Source organism: Lacerta agilis, chromosome 1 (assembly GCF_009819535.1).
Source record: "Lacerta agilis isolate rLacAgi1 chromosome 1, rLacAgi1.pri, whole genome shotgun sequence".
NCBI classification, from domain to species: Eukaryota; Metazoa; Chordata; class Lepidosauria; order Squamata; family Lacertidae; genus Lacerta; species Lacerta agilis.
Window position 1 is genome coordinate 113851812 of NC_046312.1, and position 26058 is coordinate 113877869.

Below are 26058 nucleotides of genomic sequence, written 5' to 3' on the forward strand. Positions count from 1 at the left end.
TGTAAATATAAAAATATAATTTTATTGAGTAGAATGTATCAAGCAGTAATATCAATACAAAGTGGTAGGGATCTCTGACTTGTGCACTCAAATAGCTTCCAGCTTGTACTTGTTTTGAGCAAAAGGATAAGGAGGTTTTGAAAGTTGTTTTAATACCTTAAAAGTGTGGAGAGTATATTGGGCCAAGGTGACACACCCCAAAACTTGGGAGAAAATTTTTGCTAGTTGAAAAATATGTTTTCTTTTGCTGTTTTTGATCTCTGAATATAGGGGTATCTGAGTCAACTAATCTGTTTCTGTCAAGATAATAAAATTCTTACCAGACCTCTAAAATAGTGTTTTAAACTTGAACCTGAAATATTTGCTTCCCAGTAATGATGGAGAACACCAGTGATGTCCATGTTATAATATGTTTGGATCATCACAGTCATTTCAAAAGCCCTTAACAGGAGCATTTCAGAGCCACATTATATGTTTGCATAGGGCCTTGGGTTCTTCTGAATTATTTTGTTTGTCAATGCTTGTTTGTCACATCAACCCCGCTTCAGTAAACAGAATAGCATGCAAACACATTGCAACCCTGTTGAATAACTATTTATCACCGACACCCCAGGAAGTGGCTGTTTCAAGAAAACTTCCACTTGTTGCTTGTTTGGAAACCTTTTTTGTGTGGCTAATTTTGTTCCATGAACAAAGCCCGTAAGAAACCTGAGAGTATTTTAGAAAACCCTCCAATATTATTGGGTCTTTCAACCAAATGCAGCACAATGAATGTGCTTGAAAAACATTTGTGGAACCTCTGCTGTATCTGGAGTTAATCACTTGGTGATATATAGACAATATTGCCACGACTTGGGTTCCTTGCGCCTTAAATACACATACATTTTTATTGTGAAGGACATCACATCTGGTTCTTGATACAGCCAGTGGTGATGGACTATGGCAATTTTGTTGCATCGCTCAGCACAAGGCACTATCATTTTGTCTTCTTTTTTGTTCCTAGGTACACCTTGTCGCAGCTTTCTTCTAGGTGCAAAGGCAGCCTTGCATATTTTGTGAAAATACATTACCTTTTGGACTACTATCCCAATCCACGTTCTTATACGAATTCCATATTTATACAGTGTGCTCCAGTGCTTGACTCTTCATTCATTTTATTCCACAAGTCTATGTGAAAGGCACTTCTGGTATCCTTATACTGTTCACCACCTAATATACACAGGCCATGCATCAAGTCTTCTCATCTCCTCTTTCTGGCGGAGCCCTTGGAACTACTTTCAGTACAGGGGTTAGCACTGTTTGGCTGCTGGGAGATTTGCATACATTATACGCCACTGTAAAAAAGTACAAAAATAAAAAATTACAAACATTTCAAATAAAATATATTCACAATAACCCATAAAAGCTTTTTTTAAAAATGTTGGGGGATCTAGCAGTGCCAACTTGTTTAATGTCAAACAATATGGGTTCCTTTATCACAAATACTTCCACTTGAGTTATCAAAAACATCTTACTGGGTCTTTGATAAGGGAAAATGTCTGCTATCCTTTTCCACCTAGCTAATTTTCGTTAATTTTTTGAGGGGGGAAGGGAGGTTCAGCCTGGCTGATGAATTCTCCACTCTAAGGACTAGATTTCAGACCTTTGTCCCATTTAACTGGTGACATTGCTTTACTATTCAGCTTTCATTATCACCTAACATACTACCAAACCATTCCTATTTTTAAAAAAATCAAATTCTTTTGTTATTCTGCAACTGACACAAACATACAATATTTATAAAGATTTATAAATACTACCAAAGCAGTTATTTTTATTTCATTTATTAAATCTGTATATCCACCTTCATCTTAGGACGGTTCACAACATAATACAAAATACATAATAAAAACAAGAAAATTAAAAACACAAACCAATGAACGCCCCTCCCCTCCTCAAACACATTTAAAATGGCATTGGGTATTAATCAGCCAGGTTGAAGAGGAACGTTTTAGCCTGGCACCTAAAGGTGTATAATAAAGGCACTAGCAGAATTTCCCTGGGGAGAGCATTCTATAAATGGGGAGCCACCAACTTGGATGGCTTTAAAAGAGAATTAGACAAATTCATGGAGGATAAAGCTTATCATAGCCACAATAGCTGTGTTCCACCTCTGAATACTCGTTGCCTTTAGTCATGAGTGGGCAGAGTGTTGCTGTGTTCAGGTCCTGCTTGCATGCTTTCCACATGCATCTGGTTTGCCACTGTGAAAACAGGATGCTGGACTAAATGAGCCATTGGCCTCTTTTCATGTAAACCACAATGAAACTTTACTATAGGGATGGCTGTAAAAATACCTATGAAACCGATACCGTGAATTGCCAGTGACATCACTGTACTGAAAGCTGCTCTTAAAGCTTAAGTGTTTTAATGGCTCCATATTATTCTATACCACAGCACAGGCTAGGCCTAGGGTTCACTTGGTTAAATAAAAACTGAACTCTGCTTTCATGTCATTGTTGGACCTTTTCTCTGATCTGGAGTTTAATTTGTTCTTTGGTGTTTGTTTGATATCCGCAAATGACTGTGGTTCTCAACATTATACATATATAGAGCGTGTATGACTATAAGCAACCTTTGAAAACTGTTGCTCCTGCGTTGAACGAGTATGCATGCACCAGACATGCAGTGTCTCAACCCAATTTGAAAAGCCCTACTCATCAAATCCTGAAAATGTATTCAAAACACAAGTTTGACAGTTTCATCTATGTGGTGTGTAACACAATACCATTGCACAGTAGCACAGACAGATTTGCAGTCAGAAAGGCACTATGCTCAAAACATTAACAAGATAGATCACAGGCAATTTACAAAAAAATATTAAAGCCATTTTCCATTTAATCAGATATTTTGAGTGTGTGTGTGTGTGTTTGAATATGTCTCTTTGTACGTATTATGCTTTCTGGAGGACACTTAACACACACATATATATAATATTAAGTGTCCCCCAGAAATAAGGAAATCAGCCCTGTATGCTCACTGGAAGAACAGATCCTGAAGCTGAGGCTCCAATACTTTGGCCACCTCATGGGAAGAGAAGACTCCCTGGAAAAGGCCCTGATGTTGGGAAAGATTGAGGGCACAAGGAGAAGAGGACGACAGAGGACGAGGTGGTTGGACAGTGTTCTCAAAGCTACCAACATGAGTTTGACCAAACTGCAGGAGGCAGTAGAAGACAGTAGTGCCTGACGTGCTCTGGTTCATGGGGTCACGAAGAGTTGGGCATGACTAAACATATATATACATATACATACATACATACATACATACATACAGTCCACATACACACAGTGGACCCTTGAGTTATGTACCGCTCTGGATATGTAACTTTTGGGTTGCATATGCAGCAAACCTGGAAGTGTATACTTTCGGGTTTCGCCACGCGCGCATGCGCAGAAGCGCTCTATCGCGTCGTGTGTGTGCGCGCAGAAGAGGCACCTCATTACGGACTTTTCAGGTTAAGTACGGACCCCCAGAACGAATTTAATTTGTATCTGGAGGGTCCACTGTATATATAGTGTCCCCTAGAAAACATAATACAAACAGACATATTCAAATCCACTCTCACTCTTCATTAAAATTGAATCCATGACCTTTTATCAAACCTGAATAAGTTCTATCTAAAAGAACAAACTGGGGCATGACACTGTTTGCTTACAGTTATTTATATATTCCAGGGACAATATTTTTCTTGGCAGTTTCAAAGATTGTAAAAACATCAATTAACAGTTACTGTTTGGGAACATGCTATCTGAAGGACCATCTTCTCCCACACAACCTTTCAAACATATAGAGAACTACCAATGGAAGCCCTTTTCCGTCTCCTGAAAATACATCTGGTTGGGATAAAAGGCCTTTCTCGCTGCTGTGGCTTGAACTGATCCCTCCCAAGGCCTGCCTTGCTGCTTCCTTAATGGCAGTTCACCATATTAACAAGACCAGCCTTTTTTGGAAAGATTTTCAGTGTTTTGAATTGGTTGCAAGCTTTGGATTTCTGTGTTCCCTCTGCTGAGAGTAGTTACTACATATAACCCCTGAAGCTGTGTGTGTCCACAGTCCCCTTTCACTGATGAACTGGAGTTCTGTCAACAGTGCCCAACAGCTACTTTCACATTAGTTGCCCAAAATGTCTCATAAATCAATATTAATTTTCATGTTTACAATATTAAGTCAGGATCATGGGTTAATGTAGTATGTTCAGGGGTACAAGAAACCTCACATTATTCATTTACATGGTTTCCTGCTTGAGGCAGAAAGTGTCTAGGCCACAGAGCACTGGAGCCAATGAGTGTCTAGGAACACTAATGGGTGGTGGGAAGTCTGAGCAAGGTGGAGGTAGTTGTGGTGATGGTGCTGTCAAGCCAGATCTCCCTCTTCTGCTGCAAGCCTCCTCTTTCAGCTTTCTTGCGCCCAGAACCAAAATAAGGGGGAAACTCATTTGTGCTTTAAAATGAAAATACTGTGTGCAATATTTTAAATATTGATGAATTCATAACTATTCCCTTGCCTTAACTGAAAGTAATCCAAAACTGAAACAGAATTTTTTTCTGCTTTGATGAGTTTTATAACTGCACACCATTTGATAACATGAACTACATCCGTTCTTGACCAGCCACAAATAGACATAGAAAAGGAGGAAGTCTCATATATATTGGTCTATTGTACCTGCAATTAGAACATAATGACCAAATCCTGGCAATTTCCACGCCTAACAAACAGACTGTGTTTCATCCAACTTATTCCCGTCATGTGCTGTGTCAGTTATTATGCTCACTAAATGCTTTTCACTAAAATGTCAAAAAGACCTGAACTAACCACAGATTACTTAGTCCCCCACCCCAAAGTAAAATAGCTGCTGGAATCTTGTGAGTACACTTACTAGAAAGTAAGCACCACTTAACAGTATCAGTTAATTCTTAGCAAACATGGACAGTATCAGAACACGTCTTCAAGAGTTCAACACTGCCTTCAAGCCAACCTCAAACTTAACAAGGGATCTACACAAAAATATATAAAACAATCCTTATGCTATTTATAGTTGAAGTGCATTTTGGTGTGACACATATCAATAACAAAAATCCAATACACATCTAAAAAGACCCATGTAATTTTGACAAATTTATACAGATCCTAATTCAAGAAATGCTTGAGGATTAGTGCCCAATCCATTCGAATTAAATCAATGGATATTTCTCCATTGATCTCAGTGGGAGATGGAATTGCTTTCTTCAGGGAAACAATTCAGAACCATTATAATCACGGGAGTTTTGCCACTGAGAAATGTGGATTACTGCTTTTGTGCTTTAAGCGGTATTTTTTTAATGTTGCTCTATGAACTCACAGTAAGCAATGTAAAAGCTGATTATTTAAAAGCACCTAGAGAGAAATTAAGAGATGCTCAACTATTTATAATTTTAAAACTCAAAAGTGTTTTACTAAGCTCATCATTCGCCAAGACGAAGCCCCATCCATGTTCAAAACTCTCTTAACCAGAGATCAAATACTGGAAATCAATGTCGTTTTAGCTCGTGGGAACTAAGGCTTGCAATACTTAAAAAAAAAAAAACCCGCTTCTAGAAAAAAGTTAAACAGATGAAATTAACACGTAGGCACAAGGCCCGGGTCTGCCACTTCAGGGCCTTCAAAACATTCGTAAGCGAGGCCTGATTGGCCCGCAGAGCGCCGACATTTTAACTAGGGTGATTTAATTTTTTTTATTTTGGAGGGGGTGGTTTTGTTTTCGGTTCATAAGCGCAGCCTCCAACTTTTCCTCCTCCTCTTCCCTAGAGCCGCTGTCACAAAACGCTGAGTGGCAGCCGGAACGAGGGAGATTTCAAACCCCGCCGAGTCTCCCACGGAAATCGAGCAGGCCCGTCTGCGCGCCCCGAACGACGCGGGGAGAGAACCGCTGTGCAGGCGGGCAGGCCTCAAGCGCTTTATAAAAAGCTCTCTCTTGAGGGAAAAGGCCAACAGCCACAACAACCCTGACGCGGCTGCCTCAGGGCCTCTCTCCCTTCCAACCGCCGGGCCTTGCTTGATTTAGGCGGCCGCCACGGCCTGGCTCTCCTCCCCACCCCCCCTCAGCCCGAGCCCACCCGAGCAAGGCCTCGCTCATTGTCTCTCACACAAACCCTGGCAAACAGGAAGCCACCTCGGCAAGGGAGGAGGGGAGCGGGGGGCCGCTCCCGCAAGCGGGCTGAGCGACAAGCGGCGCGGGCCAGTGAGAGCGCGGGCCGCGCGGCGCCGCAGCCAATGAGCTGGCTGGAAAGCCGCGAGAGTAAAGTGGAGGGGGGAAGGCGGGAGTTCCGGGCCAGCTCGCAGGGCGGGCGGGCGCGCGCGCGCAAGGCGGCGGTAGTAGTGGTGGTACTGGCGGTGTCGGCCGGGCCCCCTCTTCCCTTTTGCTCCAAGCTCCACCTTTCGGCTTCCTCGCACCGTCAATCAAAACAAGTGGGGGGGGGGACCCCGGAGTGAGAGCCAGGCCGCCGCCTCCTCCTCCTCCACCACCACCACCACCAGCAGAACCTTCGCCGCCGCCGCCGCCGCTTCAACCCCGCGCGCACAATAAGCATGTCCCCGGCGGTGGAGACAGCAGCAGCGGCGGCTGCCTAGCCGTAGCATCGGCGGCGGCCGCCAGCGGGGCCTGCGCGCTAGAGACCAGCCGGGCCAGCCAGCGCTTTTCCTTCCTTCCTCCCCTCCCTCCTCGCCTGCCAAGTCGCTCTGGTCGCCGCTCGCTCGTCCTCCCGCCATGACCGGTACGTACGGGGCCCTGTTGTTGGGGGGAAGCCGCCGCGATTGCTGCTCGTCCGGCGCCACCGCCGCGCGTGTCTGCCTGCGAGTGTGGCTGGAGCGGCACTGGCTGAGCAGGAGGAGCAGAGCCAGGGGGAGGAGGGAGAAAAGAGGGGCAGGGGCAGCAGGGACGGCGGCAGCGGCGCGGAGGGAGGGAGGAGGAGGAGGAGGAGGAGGAGGGAACAGAGGGAGGGGAGCGGAGGGAAAGCAGGGCGGGCTCGCCTTGCGCGGGAGGGAGCGAGCGAGCGAGCGAGCGCCGGGGTGATGGGGAAGGGAGGGGGCGAGCGCGCCCGCCAGTGACTCTCCTCCCCTCCCCCCTCCGACCGATTCTTTTCCGCCCCCCCCCACCGCCCAACTTCTCCTTCCAACTACCCCCCCCCGCACCCACACCACCAAACAACCCGGGGTATCTTTTTTTCCTAACCCCCCTCCAACTACTCCCCCCCCCCTCCGTTATGCGCGCAGCTCCCGAGAAGCCCGTGAAACAAGAGGAAATGGCTGCCTTGGACGTGGACAGCAGCGGCGGCGGCGGCAGCAACAGCGGCGGCGGCACCCACGGCGAATATCTGCAGCACGGGAACGGCGGCTCTGCAGCCGCTTCGGCCGACGCCTCCGACGAGTCCGGCACCCCGCAGGTGAGAGGACGGAGAGAGGGAGGAAGGGAGGGTGAAGCAGCCAGCAGCAGCAGCAGCAGCAGGCAAAGGCGCCTGTCGGGCCCGGAACCCTTTTCCCCTCCCCCCCCCACCCCCCGGCGGTGACACGTCGCGAGCGCGGGGTTTCGGTGGCTGCGGCGCCGCTGCTTTTTTGCTGCGCTGGCTGAGGGAAGGGGGAATCGACGAGACGCGCCCCGCGCTAACCGACCTCTCCCCCGCCCGTCTGTCTCCCGCTTCCCCCCCCCAACCCCACCCCACCCCAGGACACCCAGCCGTCGCCGCTGGCGCTGTTGGCGGCTACCTGCAGTAAGATCGGGCCGCCGTCGCCGGAGGACGACGACGACGACGCTTCTCCGCCTGCCGGAGCGGTAAGTGCCCGCCCCGCCGCGCTCGCACGGCCTGCCGGAGAAGGGGGGGGGGGAGAGAGAGAGGGAGAGACGCCGCAGACCGACCGCCCGCCCGGGGGGAGGGACGCGGAGAGACACCGCAGAGCACTGCCCGCCCGCCCGGGGGAGGGACGATCGCAAGGCCGACCTGCCGGGGAGAGGGGGTCCCCGAGCTCCCCCTGCCTCTCCGGGAGGAGCCGGGCGGGCGGGCGGGCGGGCTCCCTGGGGTGGGTGGGGGGGAGGAAGGAGGAGGAGGAGGAGGAGGAGGCGGCACCGGGACATCCCCTCGAGCCTCTAATGCCGCGGCGCCTCTCGTTACATCTTTAAACGGGGCTTGACGGGGCGGCGGCGGCGGCGCAGGTTTTGGGAGGTGGGGTGTTGGGAAGGCAGGCAGAGAGGCGGGAAGCTTTGGTTTCTCCCGCTCACCCCTCCTCCTCCTCCTCCTCCCCACCCGAAGGCAAAGGGAGGTCTATCTGGGCTTTCCACCCCCCACCATTCAAAAAACGTGAGCCATCATCCACCCCCCCACCCCTTCCTGCTCCTGAATGTCAGCTGTCACCCCGGAACCCCGCAGCAGCAGCAGCACAAAATGTAGGCTGGGTTGAAGGAGAGGAGGAAGCGAGAAGGCACTTTAAGGGCAAAATGGCTGGTTGGAGGGAATGGGGGGGGGGGGGAGAAAAGAAAAGGCAGCGAAGCGGAAGCAAGCTGTTTTGAACGCTGTTTCTGGGTGCAGTTAGTGCACTGCAGATCAGTTGTTGGTGTGTGTGTGTAAAAACGGGAAGTTTTGACACTCAAACCACCACCACTCCTGCTTTCTTGTGTGTTATCCGCCCTGTAAATACCCTCACTAGTTTTTAGAGAAGCCTAGTAGGAATAGGATGTGACCGAAAACAACGTGTCAGTGCTTTACTGTTAAAAAGGAGCAGGTTTGAAGGGGGGTAATTGAAATGCAAGTTTTAAGCAGTGGAATGATTCGGCATTTTACATTAGCCTTTCAGATTTTATTCCATGGGTTTGCTAGAAATGGGTACTCTCTTTAATTTTCGAATCCGTCTGTATGTGGGTGATATAGGGAACTGTATGTTCCATGCAGAATGAAAACCTTCACCTTTTCTGTGACTTCCTCGTTGCTCTCAATATAGTGTTAAGTGTTTATGGTGTGAATAGGAGATGAGTATTGTGGTGGAGAGGAATAGAGGCATTTCTGTATGTGTGTAGAATGAGAGAAGCTTCATTAGCTTCAGTGACTGTTTGGATTCGTCCTTTGCATACTTGTGCATAAGCCCCTTTGAATTCAGCAGGACTCAGTCATACACTGTTCCAGTGTCATCTTAGATAACTTGAACCAGGTCATTTGGCATTTGATGGTCACTTCTTAATTTTAATGTATGCTTCTGTGGCCCCTTGGAGTGCTTATGAGCCCTGTCAATTTCAGTGGCATTTAAAAGCCATGTGAGTGGATTAAGGAATTTAGCCTCACACAGCAGAACGAAAAGTATTTATTATCTTCATTGCACACCAGGAAGCTATGATGTAGTTGAAGCTAATCACTTGTCCACAGCCTCAGTGAGTTTGTGTCAGAGCCTGGAATAGAGCCAAATTTTAACTTGCTCATCTGTGTCCTTCCAAATGTGTGACGCAAAGGAAAAATAATGCAGCAATGTAGTCTCGGGTTCTCAGAGAGCCTGAAGCAAGGTTTTCACATTGGTGAGATTCTCCATCCTACAATAAGCTTATTAAAATAGGATCTAAAATGGCATGCAGGTAACGTTAAACACTTATTTTGATAATGGTTTAGCCTTATAAATGGGGTGAGATTTTAAAAGGGAATTGGGTACAGGAAATGTGGGCAGGCAAGAAGCAGGCATGTGAGATGGTGACAGGAAAAAAAGGAGAGTGAAAAAGAGAGCACAAATGAGAAAGACCTTTCCACAAAATGTTATGGTTCCCTGCAAATATTTATATGTTGGCATAAATGGTTTAAATCAGTGGTGGTCATCCTTTTTATGCTGAGTGTCAGATTCCCTTGGTGGTAATTGGTTGGGTACCATTTATTGACAGTATGTCGTGGCCAAAGCCAAAAATGGGGAAGGAATACCCCTTTTTACTCTGAATGGTAGTTTGGCACCATTGGGAGCTTTTTTCTTAGCCTAATTTCCATCTGGGGGTAGGCAGGGCCAAAGAGGAGAGGCCTCAGATCCAGACTGTAGACTGATGGTTCCCACCCCTTTTTCTAACCATTTCTCTCAGTGTGCCATTCTCCAACTATAGCTAATCCAGGATGTAACTGATCACACATGGCATTCTCTCGTGCTTTTAATAATATTAGTAATTCTGAGACTGGTAATTCTGATGGTATTTCTACATATCAAATATATAAATAATGGCAGTAGATGAAAATAGTTGGAGAAAAGAAGCTTTGGCATGAATTTTCCTGAAAGGAATCTTCCATCTTCTAGAGTAGATACTTCCTTAATGGCATTTAATGGAATGTTCCTTAATGGAATGAATAATTGCAAGTGAAAGTGCTAACTAAATAGCAACAAAACGATCTCATCTTTATGTCTCATCTCTGGTATCAATGAATTCTCCTGTGAATGGGAAGGAAATTGCAAACACATGCTTACACACTCAGATAAGAAAGCAAGCCATCTACCACAAATCTCTGATCCACAATGAGATGTCACTAAAAATAATTGTCAGCATTTATAATAATTGGAAAAAGGAACTGGGTTTCCCCCAAGCCTTTTAAGATTAAGATTTAAATTATGCATGTCCAACTTCTTATCAAACTTTCCAATGCAGCGAGGATCAAGTCACAATATTTGCATTCCTAAATTTAGTTTACTTTAGACTTCACCCTAGTAACTTGCAAAGTTGATTTTTGGATTAGACTATAGTCTAGCCAAACCAGATATTTAACAGGAAGTTAAATTATGAGAATTGTCTTCCAGAATTTAGAATTTTGCCGCAGATATAATGCTAATATTTCCTTCCCTGACTTACTGGGCCATTTAATTAGTCTAGTTCAGGTATCACAGCAGTTCGGCCATTGTGAACAGGATTTGAAATGGTGCTCCCTCCTCATGCGATCACTTCTGATTCCTAGTTAACCCATCACAATAGTTGAAAACAAGTTATGATTTAATGTGAAAGGGAAATATGCTGGTGCCTGCGACTCAAAAGTTCCCATGGTATTTCTCTCCTGGTGCTGCGTATGCACCACAGACAAAACAAGCAAAGTCTGATTTGTTGCATCATCTGAAATTGCTTTTATGGTTTGTTTTCCCAAAACCAAGGACAAACCTTGTTTGTTCCTAGTGGTTTAGATGGCATGCCAGCCCAAGACTCTGGCTTATCTCTGGCATGGCACCAGGAATGAGAGAGTATTGATATTAACTGCACTTTGTTTTAAACGGTGGTTTAATGTGGCATGCGAACAAGGCCAGTTGCTGTATCTGAATTGGTCAAACAATAGCAAATATAGCAAGCCCAAATTATTGTCCCATTCTAAACATTATCTCCACGTAGGTGTCTCTGCCAGTTCTGCAAAAAGAATACAACCTTTTTGAACCTCTAGGATCTCTACTGATTCCCCCTGGATTGCATCACTACCATCCTTCCGAATACTGAACTTTGTTGCCCTGCGCCTAAATATTTGGCAGCAATTCACACGCATAGTAGGGGTTTCCGCATGCTTAGGGGTTTCCTTGGCTATTCACAACAATACAAGGTTGTAAATAAACCCCCCAAAACATGGTTAGTCATGCTGAGGGTGGTAACTAGGAGAGCAGAAGCTATCTGAGTTTGGAACAACATATAGCATCTCAGAAGTGGGTAGGGATAACGGGTGGGGAGTATGTGCCCCACGTCGTAAACCTTCCCTCTGTGCTACATGGAGACATAGCATTGAGTAAGGAAGAAATGAGTCTTTCTCCAGAAACCAACTCACCTCCCGTGTTAAGAGTTCAGGTTTGGGGCTGACGGCCATCCCTGTTCCTGAGCAGTACATAACACAGCAAGAGGAGCTTTCAGAAGGTGCGTAAATAACAGAACTGATCACCAAACAGCACTCTTAGGTGTTCCTGACTGTAGTTCTACTTTTTTCCCCCATGGTGAACTTAGTGGTCCCATTCCTATCAGATTGGCAGTGTGATATGGCAACATCCACAAACAGTGTTCTGGCTTGTGCATATTTGCAGGACTTTCCAGATCTGCTGAACCAAATGGTTTTGTACATTTAAAGGAGGGATGGAAATGAAACAGCCAAGATAAGCAGGACTGAAATTGTGTTGTGGGTGTCAGCTGAATTGGGGTGAGGGTGATAGGAAGGAGGGGACAGAATTGGCCCATTTGAGCCGCTAACATATAATAGTGTAAAAACATCAACAAATAAATATATTAAAAAATTGTCCAGTAACACATTAGAGACCAATTAAGTTTGTTCTTGGTATAAGCTTTCGTGTGCATGCACACTTCTTCAGATGCATGCACACGAAAACTAATACCAAGAACAAACTTAGTTGGTCTCTAAGGTGCTACTGGACAATTTTTAATATATATATTTCGACTGCGTCAGATCAACACGGCTACCTACCTGAATCTAGAACAAATTAATAATAATAATAAATGTATAGGCCATCCATCTGACTGGGTTACCCCAGCCACTCTGGGCAGCTTTCAACAAATTAAAACACAGTAAGACATCAAACATTAAAAAAAAATCTTAACTGGATGAGGCAGTTGGAGGCAGGGAACATGTGCCTCATGGCATGTATTTGCCATGCAGCCTAGCTTCCTGCTCACCAGTGCAATAGAAAAATTGCATTGCACTGTGGTGGTAAACTGCTGAGGTACAGGGCTAGATGAAAGCTGAAAGGGGATTTCCAAATTCCTCATCTCGACCCCACCTTATTCCTTCTAATAGCAAACTGGGTGCCCCAGGGCACCTAGTAGGGTACAGAAGAAGGATCCATAAAGAGACAAGGTAAGAGTTTCTACATGCTCTGTGGGGACTTCCCAAAAGAAAAAAGGTTAGTATGAGGGGAAAGGAATTGCAGTCAGGAAATACTTGCTGTGAGGTGTGAATCTTGCAGCTTCACTTCCCCCGTCGCCTAGGATGCAATAAGCTAAAAGGATTATTTTGTGTCAGGGTGGGTGGGTTAACTAAGACAAGGGGGGAAACAATTTCTTGGTCATAATTATCAATGTTCTAAGTTGCTTGAGGCTCTGCGGTTTAAAGTATCTGGAATGAGGGAGAAAAAAGCTCATGTGGCGAAGGGAAGGCACTTTTTGCTCGTGTTTCAAGACTTGATGAACATTGAGCCTCCTGCTCACTTGGTCCCTGAGCATCAGTAATAATGCTGTATGAGGTTTTGCACCAGAGTATTCCTACTGCCCCGAAGCTTAGCAGTCTTGTGCTATTGCACAATCGGGAGCAGGGGATTTCCCAATAATTCTCGAAATGCCTCGCAGGTTCCCAAATTATAGAAGGTGTAATACAGATCTTACATCAATATAGAACTGCTTCACTCTGTAATAAATGCCAGCTTTTACATAGGTGCGTAGCCCTTTCTTGAAACCCGTGATAAGCTTTTTGCTGTAATTGGGTAGGCTGCCCTCCTGTTTGTTGGACTAATGTTCCACTGAAAATGTAAGCAAAAGCTTGAGCGATTGTAGCAATAAAAACATCAGCGAAGTTTTAGAAATCAATTTTATGTTTCTGAAACTGAATTATCTTCAGAAGTAGGACTTGTTGATGTTAGGGGGAAAGACTATATCTTTTTGAACTGGAAATATTATAAGTGTACTGGTGTAGCATTTGTATACTATAACTATATGAAAAACTAATATGTTTATATAAATAGCTCCCTGTGCTTGTGATTTGAAGAACACTTAACCAGGAAGTTAAGTTCTGTTTAACTTGATGGGATTTACTTCTAATTAAATATATTCAGTATTGAGGTTAAATCTAATGATGTTTACAGCGCACTTTAAAAATTCAATACTATCTGCATGTCTCAATTATATAGTGGCAATATGTAGGCATTTTAATTACATATTGTCATAAGGAGCTGTAGGTAACTTAAATCTGACTGCTGGTATCTCTGGTAGGCTTAGGAATCAGAAATAGGAGTACAGGCAACAACCGATTTACATGTGATCATGCGTGTACAGCACTGAACCCAGAATTGACCTGAAAACATCACTAAAACGTCCCCAAAGGGGCGGAAAGGAACACCTTATGAAGGCCCTGCCGATGCACACTGGGGTCCGGAACATAACCCCTGCGCAAAATGAGAGTTGCTTGTAGTGTAAACATAACCCCAAGTACTTACTGTGTAAATGTAGGGAGTGCTTTTCATCTCATTGTAAGACCAATGGTTTAATTAATCCTTGAAAAATAATTTTTTTTTGGGGGGGGGAATCTGAGAGTTTTAAAATATTATTAATACAGCTGAAACTCTTGAATTTGGCTTGAAAATAGTTATTCATGTTTTGGTGGTTGGTCTGAAATAGACAAAAGTTGTTTAGCACCGTAGAACCAATTTGTTTAGAAGCTGTTTAAACTATAAAATATCTAGAAATAAGTTTTCAAAACTTAATTTCCAAAAAGAATGGCTTCTCACTTTTCGTTTTGAAGTTATTTTTTCTTATCGCTCCACCGCTTAAAAAGATGCACGAACAAAGTCCAGTTGCACTTTTAATCCTTCCAAATTAACTGAGGTTAACATAAACAAATTACTTTTACTGGCTTGGTACAGATGTTTGCCTGAACATGCTGTGGTGACTCCCAGGTTCACACACTCCTCTGTCTTCCTTCACATGAGAAGAGGAGAAGAATGAAAGCTTTCAGATCCACCTTTGACCACACCAGGTTCTGATCTTTGAGGACTAGTTAGTTGAAAGAAAACCAGGATGTCAAGGCGTGGATTCATCCTAGTTTGTTTAACTAGTAGTTGGAACGAAGGCAATTCCTTGTGTTCAGAAGTGGCAGCAAAATGCTTTGGTGTAGATACCTGTCCCTGACCGACTGGTTCTTTTCCATTATTTTATACGTTGACTTTTGGAAAATAATTCATTAGAACACTGAGATTGGTAAGAGCAGGCATAGGCAAACTCTGCCCTCCAGATGTTTTGAGACTGCGATTCCCATCATCCCTGACCACTGTTCCTCTTAGCTAGGGATGATGGGAGTTGTAGTCCCAAAACATCTGGAGGGCGGAGTTTGCCTATGCCTGGGTAAGAGGCACGCGGCCAGATCCTTTGCGACAGGAATTCCTTGGGACTTGTATCTGACGTTTGTGAGAACTGATTCCTTGTTTATTCATCTGCTGAAAAATATTGAGACATTTCAGACTTTTAAGATACAGTGGGTTGGTAGCCATATCCGATGCTTGATGGGGCATTAAAGACACTTGAGAAGATCCGAGGAGTCTTGGAAGATGTGTGACTAGCTGGAGTGTTCTGAAATCACAGCACTCTGCAGCTTTGCTTAGCTATGATGAAACCATTGCGTTATGGCTGCTGCTTAGTGCAAGGAAGTGCCATTCTGCTCCTTGGAGCACAGGGTGTCCCTAAGATGTTTTAAATCTTGCAAGGAGCACAAGAGAGAGAGAGAGAGAGAAAGCAGATTCACTGTTAAAGTGCATGTCCTTTTCTTGACTTTCGTTGTCGGTGCATGAAGAATATAAAAAAAAGCCCGCCTTCTGACGGGGCTGAGGATAAGAAGCATACTGAATTTAAAGAAATAAAAGTATGTGGCAGATGGCTAAGACCAGAAATGGTTTGTTATTATTTCCAGTCTTGCCCATTGCCAATCCTCTTCGGAAAATGATCTGAAATGGATCGTTTGTAATGTGAACTGTAATGTGTTCGTTACAGTGGAGACTTGGGCCTTTGAAAATTTAGCATCCTCTGTTTTCTACGACATCCTTTTAAACAATTCTATCTCACCTATTTCTCCAGTAGAAACAGAATGAAACCTTACCTCCCTTCCATATTCACTAAAATTAATATTAACAATGTGCAAACTATTTTAACGAATCTTAACAGCACAAAAATAACTGAGCCATCTAAAAGTTCACAATTAACCAGAGGCCTTAAAAAAAAATGTCAGGTCTTCACCCGCCTTTTGAAGCAGTGCCGCAATAGGGCCTGATGGACCTCACTCAGCAAGGCATTAGGGTAGGTGCCGCAACTGGGGGAAAAAACCCTGTCTTTCGAAGCACTTCAGTGGTTGAGCTGCAGCTGCTGCTGCTTCTGAATCTGCTCTTGGAGCACTTTGCATTCTAATGAATACAGCAGCTATTTATTAGGATGCTGTAGCAGTGTAACTAAGCTTTAGATCTTTTGTGCTAAACTTGTTTGTTTTTTCCTTCGCTATTACTTTGCCTAAACTTTTTTTGATTTTGCAATCAAACAGTTTGATTGTATTATCTCAAACCTCCTTAACTTCTAAAGCGTGCATTGGGAAGACAAGAAAAGCAGCTAAGATGATTTAAGACATCTGATCAGCTAGGATCCAAGCCAGCACAACATTCCACAATGCTGCGGGGATACTTGGGAAAGTGTTCTGTTGTTGCCTCACTGCTGCTGTTTAAGTAGAGAAGGTTGAGTATCTTTCAAGCCGAAATGATAGCACGTGGTAAATGCTTTCTGTCTGTCACAAATTAATTTAATACTCCTTTTCCATAATCTCCAAAATGAATTATTACCACCTTCTAGTGCTGATCAGCACATGTTCTTCATGAAACATTGGGCAAAGCAATCTTGGTGAGTGGTGTGGTTGGGTGGAAGGAAAGAGTCTGTGACAGAAAAACTGCCTTGCGGGGCTTGGGCCAGCCAGGGCACAGAAGGTGCCGCATTTTGCTTTCTAAAAATAGAACTACATTTCATCCAGAAATGTATATAGTAAATTGTAAACGTATACATTCGTACCTCGGAAGTCAAACGCCTTGGCTCCCGAATGCCGCAAACCCAGAAGTGAGTGTTCCGGTTTGCAAATTTTCTTTGGAACCTGAACGTGTGACGCGGGTTCTGATTGGCTGCACCTTGGTTCCCGAAAATTTTGGAAGTTGAACGGACTTCCGGAATGGATTCCGTTTGACTTCCAAATTACGACTGTATAGTAAATGGTGTGTAGGTTTTCTTCTCTCATCAACCTGTTGGAAATGGACAGGCCTGTGAATCCATAGTCTCCCTGACATGAACCTTCCCCAGCTCCCTAACTGCAGTCACAGTACAGCTGGCAGAGGAACAGTGGCAGCTGAGCTTTCTGCCACTGCAACAAGAAGGCCTTCGTGGAGAGGGAAGTCCATGAGACGCAACGGCCCCTCAACCACTCTGCCACAGAGGATAGAATTGGTCCCGTAAAGCATCTAGGAATTGGCAGCTGTTAACAATGTGAAAATAAGGTTATATATCAAAATTTCAACACTTACTCATTGTTTATTATTTGAGTATATTATAAATGGCTTTTCCCTATTTGGATCAATTATATATATTAGTTCTTTTTGTGTAGCCCTTGACTCTAAGGGCTCTGTAGAGGGGCATCCAGCACAGGTCAAAGAGGTGTGGCTGGAGGACAGAAAAGGGGAAATGTTGTATGCATGCAAAATATGCTTTTGACCATGAGAACTGAATTCTATGTATGTATGTTTGTGTAACTGTCATAGCAGCCAACCTAAAATTCATGTATGACACGTTTACTGGAGTACGGTGGGGAATTAAATTGTTAGAATGATTTTATAAAAGATCAGCACAATGAATTAGCATTGGAAGATCCGGTGTTGAAAAGATAAAATACTTGACGTGAGTTTCTTGATTTTTCAACTGTTGATTGTCCGGCGATTAACCTTCAGTGTACTAGACTAATGTAACAGTATGTTGAAATGGTAGTTAAAGGTCACAGTGCATCACAGAACTGCGTGTGTTCAGGCCTGTTGAGGTAAATTAGTTCTAAGTGCATTTGAGTCCAGGTTGCATGGAAGTTGTAAATCGCATGTATGTTTGCATTGTATTGATTTACATGTAAAATCTGCATGTCTTGATTTTCTGTTCTTTTTGCTTCTGTCCAGGCAGGGGATTTGTCATCTGTACAGTTAGCAGGAACTCCAAATAGATGGGAGGTGCTGTCTGCTACGCCAACAACTATCAAAGATGAAGCTGGCAATATAGTACAGATCCCGGGGACCGCCACAGTAACTTCAAGTGGGCAATATGTTCTTCCCCTACAGAGTTTGCAGAATCAACAGATATTTTCTGTTGCATCTGGATCGGATTCGTCAAATGGCACAGTGTCCAATGTCCAGTATCAAGTAATACCCCAGATTCAGACGGCTGATGGTCAGCAAGTTCAGCTTGGTTTTGCAGCCTCTTCTGACAACGGTAGTGTAAATCAAGAAACCGGTCAAATTCAAATCATTCCTGGCTCCAATCAAACCATCATTGCCTCTGGAACATCTTCTAGTAATATTCAGAATATATTATCACAGACTGGTCAAGTCCAAGGGGTTACCATTGGCAGTTCGTCTTTCCCTGGGCAAGCACAGGTAGTTGCTAACGTTCCTCTTGGACTGCCGGGAAATATTGCTTTTGTTCCCATCAATAGTGTTGATCTAGATTCTCTGGGACTAAGTGGTTCTCAAACCATGACTGCAGGCATTAACGCCGACGGGCATTTGATAAGTACTTCACAGGCGATGGATAGTTCGGACACTTCTGATAGGACTGCTGAACAGGTTTCTCCTGAAATGACGGAAACCACCACCGATACAGACTTATTTGTGCCAACATCTTCTTCATCACAACTGCCTGTAACTATAGACAGTACCAGTATATTGGAGCAGAATGCAAACAGCCTGCCTACTAATACTGGGCAACAAGTACACAGTTCTGATCTTCAGGGAAATTATATCCAAACATCTGTCTCGGAAGAGACGCAGGCTCAGAATATTCAGGTCTCCACAGCACAGCCTATTGTGCAGCACATACAGCTTCAGGAGTCTCAGCAAACAACCAGTCAAGCCCAAATTGTACAAGGTATTACGCAGCAGACAATCCATGGGGTGCAAGCTGGCCAAGGTATATCGCAACAGGCGTTGCAGAATCTTCAGCTTCAGTTGAACCCTGGGACGTTTTTAATCCAGGCACAGACAGTGACCCCATCTGGGCAGATAACCTGGCAGACTTTTCAAGTGCAAGGAGTCCAGAACTTGCAGAACTTGCAGCTGCAGAATGCCCCTGGCCAACAAATAACGTTGACCCCTGTGCAGACGCTCACTCTGGGACAAGTTGCAGCAGGTGGGGGTTTGACTTCGACTCCTGTTAGCCTAAGTACTGCTCAGTTGCCAAATCTACAGACAGTTACAATAAATTCCATAGATTCTGGTGGCATTCAGCTGCACTCAGGAGAAAATGCCGACAGTCCTGCAGGTATTTATATCATTATAATGTTCCTTTGTGAAACTAGTCCCTTTAGTGCTTTTAACGTTGATAAACGTTCACAATATTTTTAGGGGTTCATGGAAGTACACAAGGCTTTGTGCTGCTATTTTTCAAAGAAATACTTTTGCAACAGCTGGGAATACAGTAGTTCACTTTATGAAATGTCAGGTTCTATTTTGTCCTTCAACTGGTTATATCGCTGCCCGCGATGTCTGAAGTTCATTTTTCTGAACTATATGTTTCAAATTATTATAAATGTCAGAGGTGTGATGCAACATGAGTGTGAGTGGGCTTCTGTTGATGCACCAGGGTTTCTCCAGAGGAGTGGAGGAACCCTCTATAAGAGGTTATGGGGGACCAATGGGGGCTGGAGGGGGGAGAAGAGAAACTGTAAGTACCTACCAGTGAATATCATTCGATGCCTCCCATGGTTTAGTCACTTACTTTATAAATCCAATTGTATGAAGTACTTTTTAATAGATCTATAACAATGGCAAGACATCACGGATAAGGTTAGTTGTTAATCGGCTTGTAGTACAGAGGCCATGTTTCAAAAAACCTTGGACAAGTTTCGAGGGATGAAGATGCTCAATTGGGCTAAACAATACAAATGATGCTATTTTGTATCCAGTTTAGGATCTGCCATATAACTTAGCTGCTCTACTGATTTATGAAGCAGCTTTGACGTGTTTTCAAAACGAGCCTGATATCAGAAGAGTTGCTGAAATACTAGACTCAAACTTTGCAATACTTGTTGCTGGCTTTAACAGAACACATTTTAAAGCATGGGTTCAGACTGCAGATTTTTCATCGGCAGTACTACATTAAGCAAAGTGCAGTGCAAACTGTAGTGTAAATTTTGAATCCAAAGAATGTACAATATTGTACAAGGAAGAAGGTGTTAAATCCAGAAGGAAATACTGATGGTTAATGGGTTCATTTACTGATCGAAGGCTTGAGTTTTGACAAAAGTACAATTCAGTTCCTTGGGTTTCAGTACAGCGGCACAATAATTTGGGTTAAGAGTGGGAGCAAATCAATTACTCTTGCCAGTGCCAGTGCCATTCCAATTTGATAAGCAGAGAGACAATTTTCTTGCAGTTGAAGAGTGGAATCCATTCGTTCCCCTCCATCCAGGGAATGTTTCTGCTAATTGCCGTGTTTCTCAGACTTGGGTCTGCAGCTGTTTTTGGACTACAACTCCCGTCATCCCTGACCACTGGTTCTGCTAGCTGGGGATGCTGGGAGTTGTAGTCCAAAAACAGCGGCAGACCCAAGTTTGCGAAGCCCTGTGCTAATAGAAGGAGGTGATTTATTTACCAGTTCTCTTTTGCTCTTCCCTTCAGCTTCTCTACCCTCCACCGCAATTCGCTTTGGGGGGGATTAGAGGAAGGTGAGGAAGGAGACTAAAGGGGAAATTGGTAAAGTTTGCCACCCCCTTCTGTTCACTGGGGTCTCTGCCAGGTCAAAGACGCTTACTCCTTCCACGGCACAATTAGATACAGCCCAGAGAAATTAACACTGTACAAATTTTCAGTAATCTTATGAACCGGGAGACCTAATGCGCGGTTTACATAACCCACACCCCCTTGAGAAATCATTTAGAGGCTGAAGATCGTTAAATACGAAGAAATGAACCCCTAGTTGATTTGTGGCTCTTGCTTTACCTTGCATATGTAAATAGTAACCCAGGCTTACGTTTCTAGATTAGCAGCCCCCGCCCCCCAATGCCAAATGGCAAACCACTTTCGAACCTCTGCAGACTGTTGCAAAGCCTTTCATTTATATAAAGAAAGTTAAAACAAGCTAAGCACTGGGCATATTCAAGCCCTTGCATGCGCTTAAGTTAAAGCCGTTTCTTCTGAATTCCACCTAACAGCATAGCTATTGGCCTGGATATGCACAGATAGGTAGAATTTGGAATTCTCTGCAGGTGCCTGGCAAACATATATCGGTAAAACACTTAGATCAGAGGTCCCCAAACTAAGACCTGGGGGCCGGATGCGGCCCAATCGCCTTCTCAATCCGGCCTGCGGACGGTCCGGGAATCAGCGTGTTTTTACATGAGTAGAATGTGTCCTTTTATTTAAAATGCATCTCTGGGTTATTTGTGGGGCCTGCCTGGTGTTTTTACATGAGTAGAATGTGTCCTTTTATTTAAAATGCATCTCTGGGTTATTTGTGGGGCATAGGAATTCGTTCATATTTTTTTCCAAAATACAGTCCACCGTCCACCCCCCACAAGGTCTGAGGGACAGTGGACCGGCCCCCTGCTGAAAAAGTTTGCTGACCCCTGACTTAGATCATTTACAGATGGAAGTTCAGTGCTGAGTTACTGTTGCGTATCCCTTTGCCATATAAACCAGCTGCAGTTACGAGAATAGTCTATGGTGTTTTCTTTAACAACTGTACTAGATTTAGTAGTGTTTTATGTCAGAGCCACCTCTTTTTTTGGATAGTGAAAACAAATAGCCTCATTAAGTGGTACTTGGGAAATGTGTTCATTCCTTTCCATATTGCATTAACTGCTTTGAAAACGAATTTCAAAATAAAGAATAAGGATGATCTGCCTGGTGCGATGTAGCAGGAAACCTAAGAAAGTGCCATGGGCACCAAACATGCATACGCACTGCAGCTGCACAGGCAGGCTCACCCTGCCACAATGCTGGCATGTGCGCCACATGCTCTTTCTCTCTCCCCTCAACTCCTGGCAGTTAAATTTGAACAAAGTATTTTAGCTTTTTTCAGGCCTATTGGGAAGTGAATGTCCTGCAGAGTGCAACTTGTGCGGGGGCGGGGTGTAACTCCCCATCGCCATTTGTAAACTCTAGGAAGATATCCCAGTGCAACAATTAGGTTTTTATAAAGCCCATTGCAACCAATAAAATGCTTATTTCAAGTGAAATTTTTGCCATGGGGGCGTTTTGGACAGAGGTGTGTGCAACACAAAGCTAGGGAAAGAAGGCTCCTTTCAAGCCTAATTGTATTGTGACATAAGGGGTGTTTTGGAGGGAAGGGGACATCACAGGTGAGGAGCAAAAGCTTACCTGTGATAAGATAGGAGATTTGAAGGGGCACAAGAAAGGGATGCTGTGGGCCCAAGGAAAGGCCTTGGTTAGTGTCCCCCCAGTGCCATGTTGGTGTTCCCCAGCACTACTATAGAGATAAGAACTAAGCAAACCCGAAATTATTAGTGGTGTAAATGATTTTTCTACAAAGGAAATGTTAATCTCTTCCCTACCCCTTTGCACATTGCTGTTTGCTTGATTGTTGTCCTTCGTAAGTATGCATTCCTGGAGCAATAACAGGCAATAATAATAGAGCTGGTTCTGGGTGGAAAATTGAAATGAGAACTCTAATCAGGGTCAAAATGACGAGTTGAAAGAGTTGCGAACTGTCTCACTCTTTGACCTATCTAAGAATGAAATGTGCACATTGGGTTGGTTCGAAATGTGCCCTTTCAAAAAAAAATATATGGAAGGGCTCATTCCAGTCGCAGAAGGATCTCCAATCCTTGCACTTGAGAGAGTTGGAGGAAATAATTTTCACTGATTTCTCCTGCAGTCCTGAGCATCACCTCCCATGTTGCTCTGGAGAGTCTTCCAACCCTTTAGGTTGCATGGGGGGGGGGGGGAGAGGAATAGTCGAAAATCCTCCGTAGCAGATCAGACTCATTGAAATGAATCCTTTGATCAAGACTGTAATACTGTGCAGCCCCTAACACTAGCGTAAGTGGGGCACTTTTCTCCCCTTATGCTAACAGCTCCTAGCAACTATGGGTGCTTCTGTGCCAGTCTTTGATCAAACACCATAAGCTATTTGGATGAAGTCTTTTTCCAGAAATGAGCTGAGATAACAGGCTATCAGGAGACACTATATTATAGATAGGAAAGAGTTCTGGGCTGCCTTTAGCCAATCAAAGGAAGCATTACTGTACTGAATTGTCTGTGGTCTTGTGATCGGCCTGGCTTAAATCGGCCATGATTGTCAAGACTTGGTCAGCTTTACGTAACTTCCATTGACGAGGGCAAACATTGTCACCAACCGTAGCTTTCTTCCTTCCCATCCTGCCCAGTTAAGGGTTATCCAATCATAGTTAATTGTCTAAAGTACTTGCTCAGTTTCTGACCAAACTAACCCTGGAAAGGTATAAATGTTCAGTTCAGTGCTTAGAATGCTTAATTCAAATCAGTTGTCACTTGCATGGACATTTGACATTTATCTCTACATAGGTTTCCCTGACTTGCCGTCTGTTTCCCGGTTCTGGATTTGGAAATTTCACAAGTATGGATCCTACTTCCATGGAATTGGGACCGTTAAAACATAATGCAGTGTTGTGTTTAATTTCAACTTGTCTTTATTTACTCAGAACAACACAATTCTATCGGTTACGCTATAGATTTACCTATTGGTCTGAACCTTCTTCACCCACCTATTCACTAAACTCCTCTGTCTTACATCTATTTAGGATTTGTAAGTGAATACAACCCTAAATTTCTTAGGAGAAATTGAGTTGCCCTCAAGTGCAGAAAGCAAAACGTGAAGAGCCCATTAGGCATGGTAGGAAGTGATTATTATTTGGGGGCCTGTTTTAATTATTAAAAAAAAAATGTTAAAGGGCTACAATATTATTTAGTAGAGACACGAGGCTGGAAAAGAAAGAGGGCTATAGTCAAAGTTGGGCTTATATGGGGCCTAGGTACTGCTGTGGCTTTGAGCTGTTTCTAGGTAGTGCATAGGCAAGAGAGCAACATGGAACAGGGAGCCCAAGATGTGTAGCATCGCTGGGTCCAAATCTAAAGAGAGTACCAGTACCATTAAGAGTAAGGTATGGAGGGAATCGTTTGACAGGATCTCTGAAGCACTATGAAAATAAGCAACACCTAGTGAAATTCTCCTTTCAGTTTAATCTTTGAAAAAATCTGAACCTGGACATCGTAAGGCCACGAGATAACTATCAGTAAGGCTAAATTTTACCAGAAGAATTGCCTGTAAAGCGAAGGGGCGTCTCAAAAGTCTGTGCAGGCTGTCCGAGCAAGAAAACAGCTTGGTAGGCATGAGGAGCAGCACTAGGCTTCGCGTTGCCTGTTTTCGTCTACATCACTTGCAAGTTCTACCTTCTGAGAAGCACAACTTTTACTAGCCTTAAAATAAAATTTTAAAAAATGGACAGCTCAGAAGGTGAAATAAACGGCAAGGTTCATATATGCCTCCAAGATGCTTCCAGAGGAGTTGCTGGTTTTTCCCCTTGCGTCTGTAGCCCCTCCCAACATGCTGCATTCTGTTCTGGTCCCATGAGAAACTTCAGTGCATGCATACTTTGGGGACCCTTGCCAAATACAGCAATGAAGTTTTAAAGAATGGCTGCTCTATCTTCTGGGTTTGCCTTGATCCGCCAAGGTATAAACTGCGAAATAAATGAGTGTGGCCGCAGTACGTGATAAACGTACAGATGTTCGGTGTGTGCAAGCGGTGTTCGAGCCACACAGGATGAGCCTCTCTTTGCACTTCCGCAGCAGCTGAAAAACCACCCCTGAAACTTCAGGTCCTCCTCCTCGTTATTTGAATCAGCGCAAAGAGCTACAGTCAGGAGATAAGTTTCAGAAGCCTGGTGTGTGCCTAGGGTTGCTTTATTTTGAGTCCCAGCTGTTTGCCCACACTAATTGTGAATCTCCAGAATTTTCTTAATAAAATTTGACAAATTGAGGAGTAGAAATGAACTTTTGCCTCTAGAATAGTATTTCTGCACCCACTTTCAGAGGAGCAAATGACAGTTTTACCTAATTGCTCTAGTATGAAACCTGCCGTGTCTCTTCCCCTGATGAATGTTTGTAACTTTTATTGAGCTACAGCAGGGGTTGGCGAGGCTTACCGGGCATGGGCTGGCTCAATCCCGCGGAGATCCTCCGTGGGCCAGGCCGCCGTAGCGTGACACCAGAAATTGTGCCTGCGCGTGTCTCTGGTACCGGAAATTGCTTGTGCGCATACCCAGACGCTGAATATCGTGCCTGCGCAGAAGCGATTTCCGGCACCACAGAAATGCACAGGCGCAATTTCTGGCATCTGGGCATGCGCAGAAGTAATTTCTGGAGCCGCGGAAGAGAGTCCCTGCACTGCACTGGTTTAGCACAGTGCGCAGGGACTCACTGAGCAGGTGGCTTGGTTTGGGGGTGGCTCATGGGTCGGTTAAACGGCCTCCATGGCTGCTTCCGGCCCATGGGCCTTAGGTTGCTGACCCCTGAGCTACCGCTTTTCTGAATCACTCTTATATTTCAAACGAATGGAACGAGACACATTACGGCTTTCTAAAATGAATTCCATTTATTTATGGGGTTGTGGGGGGGTAGCCATATGTCAGTAGTTTGTACCTGGCGTTAAGGCAGATTCAGGAGACAGAGCAACCGTTCTGTGCTTTCTTTGGTCATGTTCGAAATGCAATGTCTTGTGAGGAACTGTCCCACGAAGAGAATATCAGAAACCAGCACACTTTACATAGGTTTTTTAAGCCCTTGATGACCTTCTGTAGGAACTGTATTTGGAGCAGAAAGGACTTCTGTTGCCACATATAAGGCTGCAATTTAGTACACTATTCTTCAGTAGTTAAGTCGCATTGAATAAAATGGAACTTCCTTCTCAGTAGCTGTGTGTAGAATTGCACTACAGAAGAAACAGCCCAAGTATCTAATTTTTGAACAATCTCTGGAGTTTTTGGCTTCAAAACAAACATACAAACAGGAAGATTATTA

The 26058-nt window shown here is 44.3% G+C and overlaps 1 protein-coding gene and 1 long non-coding RNA gene across 3 annotated transcripts in view; one reads left to right on the top strand and one right to left on the bottom strand.

The window, feature by feature from the left end:
• Positions 1 to 8069, bottom strand: LOC117057132. Its single transcript, XR_004427789.1, has 2 exons — positions 7780 to 8069; positions 1 to 1334 (listed from the first exon to the last, which is right to left on the bottom strand). It is a non-coding gene; the product is annotated as an uncharacterized LOC117057132 (long non-coding RNA).
• Positions 6665 to 26058, top strand: part of SP3 (Sp3 transcription factor) — a 24922-nt gene continuing 5528 nt past the window's right edge. Inside the window, exons 1-4 of one of the 2 annotated variants that reach the window (XM_033167927.1) lie at positions 6665 to 6791; positions 7291 to 7460; positions 7742 to 7846; positions 17944 to 19300. In XM_033167927.1, the coding sequence (XP_033023818.1) occupies positions 6785 to 6791; positions 7291 to 7460; positions 7742 to 7846; positions 17944 to 19300 (1639 nt within the window). In that variant the 5' untranslated portion in view covers positions 6665 to 6784. Of the gene's footprint in view, positions 6792 to 7280; positions 7461 to 7741; positions 7847 to 17943; positions 19301 to 26058 lie in introns of those variants that run through there. The other variant, XM_033167917.1, reaches the window with a different exon arrangement.